The sequence below is a fragment of the Cupressus sempervirens genome, chromosome 3 (assembly GCF_028749045.1).
Source record: "Cupressus sempervirens isolate cs-2001-9-10 chromosome 3, ASM2874904v1, whole genome shotgun sequence".
NCBI classification, from domain to species: domain Eukaryota; kingdom Viridiplantae; phylum Streptophyta; class Pinopsida; order Cupressales; family Cupressaceae; genus Cupressus; species Cupressus sempervirens.
Genome location: NC_143120.1, coordinates 408,193,818 through 408,210,871, shown reverse-complemented (window position 1 = coordinate 408,210,871; position 17,054 = coordinate 408,193,818). Strand labels below are relative to the sequence as shown.

Genomic DNA, 17,054 nt, shown 5'->3' with positions numbered 1-17,054 from the left:
CATATAGATACATGTTTGTCTGTCTTAAAAAAGGTACTCAATAATTTGTTTAAAACTTCATTCCATATAAAATTTAACTATTAACTAAAGATTATAACTTTTTCACAAAAACATGAACAAAGAGGGTATAGAGAGTATGGAATTTTAAAATTTTTTTTTAGGAAAGGGGTAAACACTTTGACCTGGAACTATGAACCAGTGAGGCCACAAACGGGGGACCTCATCCCCATTAGATTTGAACCTTGATGGCAAGGATAACAACTGAACAACTTAACCATCACAACATGCCACTATTGACATAGAGAGTATAGAATTATATTGAAGTGTATAAAGACATTTCTTATCATATAGTTTTGCCATCTAAGAAATATCAAAACTAGAATATAATGTTCCATCTATATTGTTTCCAGATCATCTATTAAATATGTCTTGTGACAATTAATTCCCAAACATTTTTGGCACCTGTAAAATCCCATTGAGCTGTCTACATGCAACAAGTGTAGGTATATTTAACAATAAATCTATCATACATACATACTAATGATTCTCTGTCTATATAAAGGTAGTCTAATAATTTGTTTAAAACTTTATTCTAAATAATTGAAAATTTTTCAGAAAACACGAATCAAGGAAGGCATAGAGATTATGAAATAGTATTGCTGGGAATATAGATGTTTCATATCATTTGTTTGCCATTAAATAATTAGAATATAAATTTTCATCTACATTTTTTCCAGATCATCTATTGAATATGTCTTGTGACTTGTCTATTGCAGCACCCAGTTTTGGGAGCTATATAAAACACACTTTCATAAACAAGTTATGCTTGGCAAGTTGCAGCTTTGTTTGTATTAAGAGCCTCTCTTGCTCAAAATTGCACCTGACGTCTCAGGAGTGCCGTACTATAGATGAATTAGTCATTTTGAGTTTTGACCTGGACGCGTAGGAGGAATAGATTTCTCTTTGCTAAGTTACTTTTCATGGCACATCACATTTTCATGTCTCTTCCTTGATGAAATGTTTTCAGAATTTGAGAAGTTTACAGTCTCGAATACATCTCAGAGAAATTTATTGCAGTTGCTTTGTATAAATCAGAGGTTGCTATTTAGACTTTAGAATTTTATGTATATATCATAGATCATAGATTACTATTCGAGTTTCATTTCTTTTTGTAGCAACATGGTTAGTGCACAAGCAACTACCTTTCTATATGAATGCAATTCAGAAAACGTAATCATTCAACTGTTACACTTTAGTTTGTTATGGTTGCTTTTTCAGTCCATACTAAAACAATTTCAGATTTTCTGCACCATTTTTGCACACCTTGTATCAGTGTTGGCAATGTGTCATTCCTTGGAAGAACATTTTGCATTGTTTTTATTGTTTTGATAGCTATATTCTTGGTATTCATACTCACTCTTATGGTATGGATTGAGATCAATAATAGTAGTCATATGAACTTTAGATGAGGACAGCAATGGTTCGATTGGTTTGGGTTCAGAAAAATGTATTCAACCATTTTGGATCTCCAGCTGCATCTCGACTTCAAAGTTTAGAGAGGTGTAATTACCATAAAAATAATAATCCCGGTCCTAGTCTTCATGTACGGTAAGATTGTTCTGATTTGTTAAACAAGTTCTTACTCGTGACTATCTAATAGATAATAATATCCATTAAAATATGAATAAATGACAACAATTATATATTCTTGCAAAACTTTATTTTTAAAAGACTGAAAGCATTTTGATAATAGAAAGGGAAGCTCTTTAAACAAGTTGTAGTTAATTAAAATGCAATGTAATTGTTGTAACTAAGAGGGGTAAAAATTTATTCCTATAGAGAAAGATACACAAAGCAAGAAGGGCCACTCACCCAATAAAGAAAAAGACATTGCATAGCTCTGTCAATTTCTACTAGGTGGTCCAACAGGACATCTCCAAAGATGAGTATCCCTTATCCACTATATTCCAGCCTTGCACATGATGAGAAACCCATTTGGCCAAACAATATGCAACACCATTCCACTAAAAGTGATGAATTCCAAGGTGCAACACAACCAAAGAATCTATCTAATCATCATAGCTAAGTGTCAATGAACATCATTTAACTACCACTCATTCAACAATGTTACCCCCACCTAAGCATTAGACTAAAAATAATCACAACTTCACTCTATTGCATACAAAAGCACAAGAGCCTCCATTAGATTATTAATATGCAAACCTTTATAATTGAGAAAATGAGCTGAATATCTCCAAGCCATCACAACCAACTCCACTAGTACTAGCATGATCAAGATTCCCTTGAGATGAAATGTCATTGTTGATTTTCAAAATTCCCATAAGAGAAGAGGACCAACAACCCTTCTTATTTATCCTTTGCAAAGGATGTCAACATTTGTGTCTCACGATTTTCCAAGCACACCTCCCCTAGGAGAAAGAGCACATCGCTAAATAGGAAAAAAAATGATCCCATTATAGATACCACCATCCCTGAGAGCCACTCCTCTATCAAAGTCACACTTTGCCAAGGCAATCTCAATTTTACATAAGTGTTGAACAACCATCCTAACATTGTGAAAAAACCTACAATTTATTTGCAACCAAATTTGCCAAATAATGTAAGTGGGGTCCAAGAGCCCAAGAAACTTGGAAAATAGAAGCCTTAATAGGGGGCCTACATAGGTGGGCCAAAAATTCAACTAGAGAAGAAACATGCTAGGAGACCTCATTCTAAATTCCCCACCAAAAATGCTAAATTTCCTTAAAGGAGCATTGAAAGAAGTCAGTAATGCACTTCTCATTATTGGGGCACAAAACACAATTGGAGGCACCCTAGAAGCTTAGCTTACACAAATTTTCCCAAGCAAGACATCGATTTTGGACCAACCACGTGTTGCCACCAAGGCACTCGACACCTCCAAATAATTGTCTTGTAAGTTCCAAGTACACAGCAGTAATAGAGTAATTGCTAGAAGAATCTTTATCCCATTCTAATATATCCTATCTTGGTAGGGAATTATAGTCTTGAGAAAAAAAAGTTTGAGCCAACTATTAATGAACCTTTTCTAAGCCACTTGGTGACCATTCTTGAGAATCCTAACATCCATAGTCACCAACCAGTCATAAATTCTAGACTATCTTATATTGTGAAATCATATCCCAACCCATTGCAATAAAACTATCACAAAGAGGTTGAAGATGTGAATACATGTAGAGGATAGGAAGATTGCCATCCCAAGAATTCGACCAAAAGAGAGCTTCAAAGCCCTTATTTCATATCTGAAATCAAGCACTCATAACTAGTTGAGCCCCAAACCCCCTTTCTTCCAAATGACAACGAGGAACATCCACAGAGTTAACTCCTTTTAGATACTTATATGTGACAATGTGTTACATCCCAATTGTCGGCCCAATTCTAAATGTCATTTATAACGTTCATTAAAATTTCAAAGTTCATTGATGACGATGAAACACAAGGGGATGTGTATATTACATTCGAATTTTTTACTCAATTTAAAAATGTTCATATAGTTGTTAAGGTTTCATGTGAAGTGAGTTGACAAGTAAAATTAGTTATGATCATGTGAAATGGTAAGATGGTTAATTGTTACAATTTCATATGAAGATGACATGTTAGTTAATCATGATGATGCTATTATATTGTTACCTTGAAATCTTGGAGAGTTTGGTTATTCATCATGGGAAGTGAAAGGTTGGTCAACCATTATGACGGTTTATGAATAATAACTTCTTATGGTAATTGTAAGTATATTGAGGAATATGATATAATTGTGGAGAATTTTATTTCCTTGCAATAGGCACCACCATCATTGGGTGAAAAGGTACGAGTCTTGAACCACCATCGTTGAGGGTAATGGCTAGGCAAGCAAGAGTGTACATTGGACGACCATGAGCTAATATGTTAAATTACATATCACTTAATAATAAAGAAATTGCCAAGCATGAATTAAAAATTGATCTAGTTGGTACCTTTATAATTGTGTTGTTTTTTGGAGCCTTCTGGTTTATAAACATGTCCTAACATATTGACACCATGATACCTAAATATCTATACATGTATATGTGTATATACTAAAACCGATTTTATAAATATATATAAGGACGTATACCCATACTTGATATTTGGTGTATATGTAAGAAATATATGGTTGGGGTTTACACATGTACACGTATATGCATACATACATATATAGGTATTTTAGATGTCATGATGTTATATACTGAGACAATAATATTATTTCTTTCACCTTGGCTATGGTTTAATATTATTTCATGTGTGACCACCTTTCATATTTCTATATTATTTTCCATTGGGTCTTATAATTTGAGATGGCCATTTTAAATATTTATGCTGATGACCTTTTTTATTTTCTTTATAGAATGTTGCCAAGTTATAGTCGATGGCTCCTTGTTTTCCATTGAAACTCACACCGCCACCATTTTTTTGTACTGGCTTGTAACCAAGCACATGGAAGAAGAAATTTATATATGGTAACTCCATTACCAAGGACCTCTCTATACCATAGTAATTACCAAGTATTGAAGCTCTGAGTTTTCCATCTTTCCCAATCACGATAGCTCTATTATTGCAATTGTTTTACTATCATGATAGCTCTATTCTTACGTGCAATTTTCCACCATGGTGGCTTTGTGATTTGCATTGACAGCAACCCTATTCTATAATTACATTGAGCAAAAACCTTTGGCTATAGAAGTGTGTTTATTGTCTGCAAGTGCATTGATTCTCCACTATGGGAGTTCAAAGTTTGCAAGTGCAAGGAACTCAATTGCACAACCAAGAGGTGATGTTCATTGCCAAGTTATGCATTACATTATTCCTTCATTAATGTTACATTAGTTTGATTGAATGATGATATCGTAGATGTGTTCGTATGGTGTCAATGATATATTGCAAGAAAATATGCTATGCACATGTTACTTACAAAGTATTATGTATGATATGATGTTCCAAAGTACCAAAGCACCTATTGTGCATATTGATAAAATACGCTGACTTGTATAGAGGTGTAGGCAATATGCCTCTGAGAGAAGTTTAGTATTTGAAGCCATGCTAAAATCCTTGTGCAATGACATGGATTTAGAAATGCAAATTAATATTAGTACTGAATTCTACTCAAGGGATCTCCTAGGAAGCACCCATAAGGGCTAGAATGGTCAAGATAAAGGGTGGGAGGAGAGAACATCCCTGCAATGGAAAAAACAAGATGAAATTAGTAGCGAAACTATAAATATAACAACATTAAATAACTGAGTCAGCTCTTGGTAGTCCAATGTTTTGATCTTGTTGTCTAGTCAAGCGGTGGGTTGATACTCTAATACCAGGATGCCCAGTGGTTGGATAGGGTGTCCCATGTCTATTTCCGAGTAGCGCCTTTCCTGGTTGAGATTGTATAGGGATATTTAAGGGTTCGTGGTTGGGTGGTTAAGCCCCTAACAATGATTCTCCTCTCCATCATAAGCTAAGGCTTGCACAAGATAGAGATATGATTTGTAGTAAATATTCTTTGGTAACGAGTATTTACTTTTGTGATATTTGGAATTTGGAGGTGAAGAAATGTTAGATGATTAGTATTGTTTAATCAGATATTCCCTTCAATGCTTAGAAATCAATTCCTCTTTAATGTATTCAAAAAATAGTTAAATCGGCTTATTTTCCAATTGAACAAGAAATATGTGTGCATGAGATAGGCTTTCTTGATGGTTGTTTTAACTATTATAGGGGATGTTACACAATGCCAAATCAAACTTGATTTTGACGAGTACAACACCATCAATATAATTTAGTAGCAAGAGATTGCCCACTTAAGAGAGCAAAACAAAGACCAAGACCCCCCTCCTTTGGCTTTCACACAAAGTTTCTCTTAACTAAGCTCTATTTACACTATGCGAGTTACCACTCCAAAGGAATTGGTGGGAAAGAGCATCAAATTCCTTAAGCAATTATATAGGAGTTTTCTGAACAAAACACTCGTGAATAGAAAATGCCTAGATGATGGATTGAAGAAGAGTTATACTTAGTTGTGGTAGATGAGCCCAATGAGTGGCCATCTGACATAGCTTGCCCAAAAAATCTTGCTACTATATGTGAAGACTATCACTAAGAAGAGGGATACCCAATTAGAGAAAGATAAGACAATTAATTTGAAACCTTAAAATGTTGGCAATCCTTCTCTAAATAGCTTCAAGAGTATTGAAAAAGTAAAGATTTATGCTCATTGAATTTTTGACGTGAAGCAACCAAATAAAAATGTGTTCTCTGTCTGAAAGATTCAACTTCCTGAAGATGAGAAACCCCATAAGAGTAGTATCATCCACAAATGGAAGGTGAGAAAGCTTAAGTAGTCAATGACCTTTGCTCCAACCCTTAATTAAGCCATGGGAGACGCAAGACATAATAAAACTACCCAAGCCCTTTGTCGTAAGATTAAACAAATAGGAAGAAATAGGACCCCCCTAATATAGGCTTCTAGAAGCTCCAAATAACTTAGGCAACTCTCAATTGATAATAAAAGAGAAGGATCAAGAAGAAATGCAACTTATTGTCCAAGGGGCCCACTTTTGACTAAAACTAAAGATGATAAGATTTTTTTGGCAAAAAACACCAATTCAATCTATCATAAGTTTTTGCCATATCAATTTTGATGAACATATATTTCTCCTTAGACCCCACAATAAAGTGAATGGATTCAAAAGACACCATCACCCCATTCAGAATTTGTCTACTTGCCACAAAAGGCCCTTGCTTATATGAGATCAAAGTTGGGAGCTAGGGTTTGAGCCTATCAACAATCAATTTAATAATAATTTTGCAAACAACGTTATATAGAGCAATGGCCCCAAAAAAATCAAGTCAATAACTTTCTTCATTTTAGGAATAAGAACAAAGAAAGTAGAATTCGAGGCCTAAAGCATTTGTTTGCTCCATAAGATTTTCAAACCACTTCTTGCAAATCCAAATTAACATTAGAATTCTTGAAAAATATCTACAGGAAACCCATTTGGATCTGGAGCTTTACTTTGGCACATCCCAAAAACAACCTCCAATTCAGATAAAGATATTGAATGCAAGAGAGATCATTCATCATATTGGTGACTAAAGAGGGGATATAAACAAATATTCTTCTCATCCTTAGTAAGAGGTGAGTCTTCAAAAAAATAGAGCAAAATATTATTAAGTAGCCTCATGAGACAAAGCTTGCAAAGAAAACAACTAAACTCCTTCTATCTTCACCAAGGAGGATATATAACTCCTATTTGGATGAGCTTGCACCAAAATGTGTAAAAAGTTGTATTTGTGTCACCTTCTTGAAGTCATTCAATTTGGGCTTTCTTCTACCAAGAAGTCTCCTCCCTAAGTTCCCACTTCAATTCTCTCACAACTTGGAACATTGTGTTGCCCAAGTTGTCTAAGAAACCATGATCCTGAATATGATGAGTGATAACATCAAGGCATGTTGAACATTCATGTTCATAGGATGCACATTACCAAAGCACAAACTATTCAAATTCTTTAGTGTCATTTGACAAATTACAATTTCTTAACAAAAGAATATATAATAGTATCATACGTAGGGTCACTATCTCTCAACTATTGATTGGTTAAATCATGAAGGGAAGAGTCACATGGCCACACGAGTTGTAGCTTAAAAGACATGAATTTTGGGAATTGCAACAAAAGTAATTGATAATTTGGTAGGCCAATGATTAGAACCCCTCTAATTAAGAATTTCAAAAGCAGTAGTCAAGCTCTCACCAACCCAAAAACAAGAATCGTATCCAACCATTTAGTTCAAACTTCAAAAACATCTTCTCCATGCCTTCTATTGTTCTAAGTAAATTAAATTCAGGAGGACCACATTCTCACGAAAGAGATCAAATAAAGGACCCAAGTGAGCCAACATTCCCCTTTTCTCCTCAATGCAAATTATTGTAGACATTACCCTACTATCTTTCAATGTTGAAATAGATTCTTATAAATATGATGCATGTCCATTAAGAATGAGAGTATATTTAGCAATCCAAAAAACATTAATACAAAAGGATTGCTACAGGTATATATATTGTGCCAATTACTACTTAAAGTATTATCATCTAAACCTTCTATAAAATTTATATACTTGATTAATAGCTTCCAAGGATACAACCTAACAAATATTGACCCTACAACTTGATGCCACAATTCATAAAAATGTAAAATTTAATTATCAATGATATCCTCAATATGCAAATAAAATAGGAGTGGATATTAAAACACTTGATCTAGAAGGCCCATGATCATTATCGTCATAAAAGCCCTTATTTAGCTAGTAGATTCACTAAGCATTTTAGTATGTTTCCCTCTTTTGGAAGTGTCTTCTCTATTAGAGGTCTCTAAAATGTCTTTCATATAGATTGTTTTTGAATTCAAAATAGCCAAAAACAAGGGGAATGACCTATTACAAGAGCAAGGGCTAACGTCAACTTATTTAACCATTCGCAACACTCAACAACATAACTAGTGTTGTCTAGAATTACAGATATCTTGTAAAACAAAGCAAAAAAGATTTTGTCCCAACAAAGTAGGCCAAACTCACGCTACAAATGAAGGACAAGAGTTCTTTCTACGCCATCAGATAATTGTCCAAGCGATATTATCCTTAGGTTCTCCAACAAATGAGACTTTGCTAGGCAGTCGTCAATACAATAACCAAACATCTAATGAAGTTGAGCGTCGTTGGCAAAAACATGAATCAAAAAGCAATAGAAGTAAAGGGAGCGGAAATATCCAGTTGTTCAGAGGGAACAATACTTTTAAAATTTGGACAAACAACAAGGGATGCAACAGGAACTTAACATAGAACAACTGTAGAGGCATAGATCTGATCATCAATATGGGAATTATTAAGATTCTGCGGGGGCTCTGTCATTGTCATATTGTGAATCCTTGAAGGACTCAAAAAGAGAGTCAATAGAACAAATTGTTAAATGATCATTACTTGCAACCTTCCACCAAGTAGCATCACCTTTACAACGTAGAACACAATCAGTGGCCATGTGACTAGTATAGGACCACCGCCAGCAACAGAAGGGAAGACCCTCATAATCCCATGCATGATTCCATGGTCTATCCTTCACCATGAGCAATAAATCCCTAGGAAGCAATTGAGAAAAATCCAAATCAATAAAAATTGTCACCATAGCTTCATCCATCTTTAAAAGACTGGCCAAGGGAGTTCCCAATAGCGTAAAAGAAAGACATTTCCCATAGATGGAGTGGGAGATTAGGAAGACATATCCATATTGAAGGCTCATCGAGTGGTTTAGTGAGAGGGTTGAAATATATTATCCCTGGTTTGGAAAAAAGGGAATGATTCACCCAAACCCACACGTTGATCAAAATCAAAATCTCGATCTTCTGTAGAAGCAAATGAAGCGAACCTCACAGCACAAGGGTAGAGTTCAATATCACCTAAGACAAGAGATTGCCAAGAGCTCGTAACCCAGTCCGAAAGGGAGAGCCAATGACTTGCAAATCTACCAACCAGCTCACGACATTGGTAGAATACCACATTTTCCACCACTCCAAGGCCATAGATGACCACAGATGATGCCTTGGCACAAGAAATGGGATGAGCTAATGCCTTGGATGACATGATACTCTTAGGTTTAGTAGCAAGAGCATAGGTCACACCTGTAGATGGCATAGCTTTGTGAGGGGGAGCCTCTTCCCTAGCACCTCCAAAAACACCGCTGATAGACAACATCAGAAGGAGCACCCAAAACTAAGATAGTACATGAGTCAGAGAGCCCACCACCATGATTAACACCCAAAGTGGTTGCAATTAGAGCAAAACCCAATGGTTGGTGGAGGGAAAGGAGTCACAGACAAAGTAGAACACCTAGACCTAGTGACTATTGGAGGGAAGGGGACTGCCACCATACTGAACACCAAGCCATTAGAGGCTAGATCCCTCGAAGTGCAAAAGCTATCCCTAGCAATAATGATTGACTCACACCTAGCATCCCCAATGGCATAAACAATCAATGAGGTAGAGGAGCTCCTAGATAAACCCATAGATAGAGAAGGGGCCAAAGTCACTGCACTAGAAGAGTCCCAATCACCACACCAATAGTGAAGGGGATCGAGGAAACAACCCTACCTGGAAGGAAACTGCTCACTAAAAAGGCTCCAATTACTCTCAACAGCACACGGTAGGAGTTAGTGGCGCTACACATAATATCCCACAAGAATCAACCGAGGAATGCAAGCATGACTCAGAAAAATCACCCCTACCAACAACCAATGGCATTGCAAGAGGAATAAGGGCCATAGAGGAGCATGCATTCAAATTTTGTAGTGAGTAGGAAGAGACATTGGAGTCCATAGTTGCTTTTAAGTTATAAATATTGTTTTCCATAAAGATTGTTACCTCTTGTTTTTCGTCCCATTCCCCACCTAGTTTAGGGAAACATTGCCAAAAGCTTTGGCAAGAATAGATAATTAGAATAATACAATCCAAACTTGTAAATATAACTTTTTAGCAAGTAGTTTTATGCTGTAATATTTATTTGACTCATGCAATAGATAACAGCGGGAAATTGCATTAGTAAGAGAAAAATCACAATATATTAGATGACTTACCTCTGGGCGACTCCCTTGTATGAAGAGATGCTTTTAAATTTTTGTTACTTTTAAAGTAGAAAGTATGTGATTGATCTATATTAGGAATTCAGATTACAATACCTGGTGTAGAACCTGTGATATTGTGACTAAATTGAAAATAATTAAAATGCAATAGTAGATGTTTTCGCAAGCCAAAAAAATTGATCCATTCATTTTTTTAAAAAAGAGTTTATACAAGTTTGATGGATCCCAATGATCACCATTATTCCTTGGAAATGAAAACGAAATGTCCACCAGCTAATTAATTAAAAAAATAAACTACAACTATAAAAACTACAAAAAACTATATAAAAAATTACGTCTACTTGTAGAAGTCATAACTTTCTACTCGTAGCTTGAAATCATGAACCATCAAAATTTCTAGAAAGATCTTCTAAAGGTCTACATTTATCATCCAAAGTTTCATCGCCGAAGCCCAAAAATGCCTCGGAGGCCTCCGAAAATGCCAAATACTAGAATATAGAAAATACTGAAAAAATTAATTTCAAATTTTTCTCATTTTTGCTTATGACAACATCCTTAGCATCTTCTTGGACTATGTTTTGATCAAGGAATGAAACAAGAATAGAGAATATCCATTAATTGATTTAAGTACATAAGGAAAGATCATATATGATCTTTTTCAATCCATTGTCAAATTTCTAGAACAACATTATGTGGGTGATCAATGATACTATCTCTAAGCTTAGACTTGAAGAAGTTGAGGAAGTTGTGTTTTTTTTTTTGGACAAATGAGGTGGAAAATTTATGAATGCATTAGGGGTGATCATGAAGTCATTCAAATGCTGAATGAAGTATAATGTTTCTAAGATAAGATAAGATAAATTTATTAATGTCCAACAGGAGACCAATGAGTGTCTAAGGGACTGAAAACAGTACAAAGGGAAAACACCAGCAGGGGGAAGTACCAAATGGTGTCTGTAGAAAGAATGTGAAAGGAAAACTACAGAAGAACCAAGAAAAGGAATAACAATAGCTAAGAACTCATGACAGGCGAGAAGTAGTCCAAAATGGAAAGGTGGACATTAGAGCAATTAGGTACTCTGGAAGGTCGCCTTTGAGGTCTACTAGAGGGATGCTGTCGAGTGCGATTTCTGCGAGGTCTCACAGATCTGGTGTGAACAAAGATAGTGTAGAGAGGTCGCTTCAATCCTTGAGTAGGAACCGTAGGACTGAAGAAAGAGGTGATGCGCTGCATAGGGGTCGATGTCAAGCAAAATTGAAGCTATATAGTGTGCTCGCAAAGCTGCATGGTCTCCTGAAGGTAGAGTGCAAGACAGTGTTGATCAATATATCTAAAAAATGAGGGAAAAGACTGACACTCCTTGAATAGACAGTAGAATCTCCCTTGGATCTCATAGTAAATGGGACAATGAAAAATAAAGCGAGACTCGGTCTCAACCTCCCTGAGGTGACAAAGCCGACAGATCTTGTCCTCTCTGTCGATTTGGTGATCAATTTGAATACGTTGCCGGTGAGATCCCACCCTAAAAGATCCCAAGGAGATGTGAAGAGTGTGAGTCCAATGACGAGTGAGGTACTAGGGGCGTAAGATGATCCAGTCCTGGATATCAAGAAAGTGCTCAGCATAGAAGGCCATACACAGATGGAGCCCACCTGGGGGATTCCTCCAAGTCGTGATGACATACTATTTGTAGATGTCAAGTCTAACATGCTCATTCAACTCCCACTGAGGTGGAAGAAGATGGGCTAGAGCGTCTAGAGAAAATTGAAAGTGGGGAAGACGATCCAAACTAATACCAATCAAAGCCCAAGAGGGTAGAGACCTGGGTGTACCAGCAACGAGACTTGTGACCAGAGTCCAAACCCGCAACCTCCATAGAGGAATAGTAAGACAAGTAGGAATATCTGTGACGATTGTTAGAGGAATCAGCGAAGCTCTGGAGCTGTGAAGAAGCCAAACTAAATCAAAGATGATCCCCAATCTAAAAAGGTGAGCACTAAACTCTTCTAGAACGATGATGTCCGGTGTGGACCAGTGACATTTGATAATGCGCCAAAGGAAAAGAGTTTGGACTCTCTCAACAGAGACCCAGTCAGAGTCCAAGAGGGAGGGGGCCCAAATAGTAGAGCCATAGAGGATAGTCGGCTTGACCAGGGAGTCAAGAAAGGACATCTTAGTTGTGGTGTCCTGGAAGTGGTGTCAAAAGCACTGTCACTCAAGAATAGCGAGGGAGTCGAGCCCCTTGTTGACTCTAGGTTGCATGGTTGGTCTCAGGTTGAACCGAGGTCTAGAAGACTTAACCCCCAAGTAAGTATATGAAGATGCAAGCTCGATCTCAGTACCCTAGAAGTAAAAATGGAGGTGTGATGTCCTCAAACAATTGAAGACCATTACCCAAGTCTTGCCCAGATTTACAACTAGCTCACGTGAGTTGTAGAAAGAGGCCAAGCCATCAAGGAGCCATTGAAGACCATTGGGGGAAGATGCTAGGAGAATCACATCATCAGCAAATAGGAGAAAAGAGATGAACACTTGATGTAAATAACAACCATCGCCAGGGAGCGAGCAATCACGGAGAAATGCCTCAAGCTCGTCGATGCAGATGCCAAAGAGAGTGGGGGAGAGAGGGCAGCCCTGTTTCACCTTGATAGTGCTCTGGATAGGGTTAGAGAAGCCCTGTGGAGTCCTGAATCTGCCCACAACGTACTTGTATAACCTCATAATAGTTTTAAGGAGAATCTTTAAGATCTCGATGTCCTTAAAACACAGAAAGAGAGTTGCCCGAGGAACAAAGTTGAAGGCTTTGCAAAAGTCAAAAAAATAGTAGTAAACTTTCATCGAGTGGTGGCAAGCCTCCTCAATGATGGCCCGTAAAGTCAAAATGTGATCAGTGGTCTGAAAATCTGTACGAAACCCAACTTGACCTCTAGCCTGGCAATGTCATTGATCAAGTTCTCTAGATAGGATATCGTTTAGCACAGTCGCATAGAGTTTGGCAAAGGTATGCCTAACCATGATGGTCCTGTAGTTCTCGGGGTCAGAAGCTGGCCTAGATTTATGGATCGAATAGATAATATGTCGTGACCAAGAGTCGGAAAAGCCGACACAAACCACTTGATTAAAAAGCACTGTAAGAAAGGGACCCAAGACAGAGATAACCCAACTTGAAGAATTCAGCTTGTAATCCTTCATCATCTAGAGTTCTGCTACTATTCATAACTCTAACTACCTCATTAATGTGAGAAAAGGAGAAGAGGTGACAACGGGTGGGGGGAGGATGAGATGGAGAGGGGGCTGGCCAGGAATATCATACAGGGTGGAGGTGTGGGAGGCAAGGGAGTGAAGGTCCAGAGGGGTGAGAGGGGGGGGGGAGGGGGGTGGCGAGGAAACATGGTGTGCCAAAAGAGCTTTGGAGACTAGAAGAATGTGGCATAAAGATATCTACACTGCAGCAAAGTGAACTTCTGTTTCTTATGGCGAAGAAAGCAGCGGCAGTCGAGCCTCGATTGAGAGGAAGAGGAGGAAGAGGTGGGTGGAGCAGAGCGAAGCATGTGGTGAAAGGATTTGCAGTCCTCATCGAACCATTGGTTCGTGGAGCAAGATTTGCGAGTGGGGTGAGGGGTGAGCAAGGAATGGAGAGAAGGGCAGACTCCCACAAGGCGGACGCAAGTGAGTGGAACATGGAGGTGACGTCCCTGAAGTTGGAGAAGGGATCCTCGGGAAGAAGTTGTCTGAGGTGATGGATGAAGAGCTCCGTGTTGCCATTGGTGAAGTGAAAAGAAGTGTGAGCATGGGGGAGAGAGGGGGGAGGCCGCTAGAAGTATAATTTTAAAAGGTATTTGTTGATTCTTGAGTGTTCGTCATTGATGTCAATGGTGTTTCATTAATCAGTCATCATTATCAGTTTTTTTTTTTTTTGCAGATTATACAGTCATATCAAATTTCATATCATTATTTGAAGGATTGCCTTCCAGCCATCCAGGCGACATAAATTATGTTTTTGAAAGTCAAACAACTATAAGAATAAAAGTTTAACTCATATAGAAATTCAAAGAATACTTAATTGCTTTGTTCATAATTACAGTGACAATCTTTAAATGGAACAACTACAGTTCACATCACTCTAGTCATTCATATTAAAGACAATTGCTCTGGTGATCAGTTTCATTGAAATGAAAGTTTTTAATGAAACCAATTTACAAAGTTTGATTTCACAACAGTAATGTCGATAACAAGATGACAATTCAATTTCTGTTAAGCAATTATAGGATATTCTTTGGAGTCGATTCTAATACAATAATAATACTCATGAAAATGTTTTTAATCTGTAGAAAAGATTTTAAAGAATATCATCTTGTCAAAGCTCAGTTTGGTAGCAATCGTTTTTGAGAAACCAATTTGGAATGATCAACATTAAACAAAGTTAATATACAGAACTTTTCATTTCCTTAAAATAAACGTTATAATTAAAAGAAGACTGATTATGGTTTCAAAAACATGAAGTTGGGAAAGTAAAAACAATACATATTGTATCGGTTTAAAAGACTCTTAAAAACCAAATCAAAAGACAATTATTTGTTTGGATACGGATTATGTTGGTTCACTATAATCAGTGCTTTTGCTTGGTTATAATCTTTAAAATTGATAGTTTTTGGCCTAAACAAAACCGGTTATGTAAGGTATCAGTTTTTTATTTGAAGGGACCGATTCATGGTAAAAGAAAAGTAAGACGTCGTGTATAATGTGAGTCTGTTTCAGATTACATTTAACAAGAAACCAATTTATAGAGTTTGTAATAAAGTTTATCTTCCATCTATAAAAGAATTTTACATTCTAGAAATGGGTGTAATTGGTGTTGTTATATCAATTCATTAAAAGGATACTAGTGTTCTCTTTCAGAATATGGAGAATGATAAACATTACTGTGTAATGTAACGTGTGAAGATTATTTCAAAGTATGGGCATTTCTTATCTAATCTGTGAATAAAGTATTGATGCAGAATTTTCATTTCGAAGATATAATATTACATGAGGACTTCTGAAAAAGATTGAGTAGGTGTGTAAGAACTGAAATTCTCAAATGTTGCCACATACACATAAGAACTATAAAATACAGAAATATCGAGTTGAAAAGTCAAATGTCGACTTCATACACATAATTACTTGTTTCATTTTCAAAATACAGTTGGAAATTATACATAACGAGATTTTGTCGAGTTCAAAATTGGTATCACAAGTCATAATTACATAAATACCATAATCTTTATATACATATGATATTACAATGTCGACCAAATGTCGATGTTATAAACTAACAAAAGTCATAAAGTCTACACATCTAACAATTGTCATAAGAATGCCGACCTACAAGTTGATCATAAGAATCCTGAGTATGTCATATAATATAAAAGGTATGATAATATAAACACAACAATTCACATGCCATCGGACTTGAGAGCCTATCTGCATATAGTCCTATATCCAAGCCATTGGAATGTTGTCCACCTACTATCATAAGACAGAAGAGTGGTCCAAGGGTTTTTACCTCCCATCCATGGAGTGGCTAGCTCCTCGAGGTTCTCTGGTTAAGAAGAACTACTCGACCCTAACACGAGAAGGCTAGCAACTCGGCACAATTGGATCGGAAAGATTCGGTGCAACCATGTGATCTAATCTACTCACACATAAGTCTAGTAGAAACATACACAAGGATGTGGAAGAGGGAAACACAAATATTAACCTTGCATTTATAACATATGCATTTACCAAGTTTGGCCAAACATTATGAACCAGTTTAGCGTAAAAGATTGACAAGTAATTTCCAAGTAATATCAAAACAACTTTTCCTCAATTAGCCTCCTCTATAAAACCCACATTCAGCACCCCTAAAATCAATACAATCTTTAAACAAAAATAAGATGTAAAGTCCAAAACATCACTACTTTCACATTTCCTTACATTTAGAGTTAAGATTTTATGCAAAAGATATTTAAACAGATATCATCTCAATTTCAATCTCATTAATGTCTCATTTTGATTGTAAGATGATACATCGTAACTTAGATATTATTCTTAAGTGATAACACATATTATCGAATTGATCTAAACAGTTTTAAATATTTAGTCAGATATGACCCAACAGCTGGCAAAATCCAAAACTAAGATCAAGTTATAATTATAAAGGGAAAAATACCCTAAATTCAAAGTTCTGATTTTGGTAGGAACTACTTGCGATCAGTTATACCCAATTTATATAGATTGTTTAAGCTTGTTGTGGAATTTATAATAAGATGGGGTAAACATATATAATGATTTACAAGAAAAAGGATAAAAATAGCTGTTATAAACCCAATAAGCTGCTAGTTGTTTTATGGGAATGGTT

The 17,054-nt window shown here is 36.5% G+C and overlaps 1 protein-coding gene across 1 annotated transcript in view; it reads left to right on the top strand.

Annotated features, from left to right (window-relative positions):
• The window catches only part of LOC149566736 (U3 containing 90S pre-ribosomal complex subunit), a 209,908-nt gene extending 208,658 nt beyond the window's left edge, over positions 1-1,250 (top strand). The window contains exon 6 of the mRNA XM_089820082.1: positions 777-1,250. Within this exon, the coding sequence (XP_089676208.1) occupies positions 777-855 (79 nt within the window). The 3' untranslated portion in view covers positions 856-1,250. The remainder of the gene's footprint in view (positions 1-776) is intronic.
• The last annotated feature ends 15,804 nt before the right edge of the window (positions 1,251-17,054 follow it).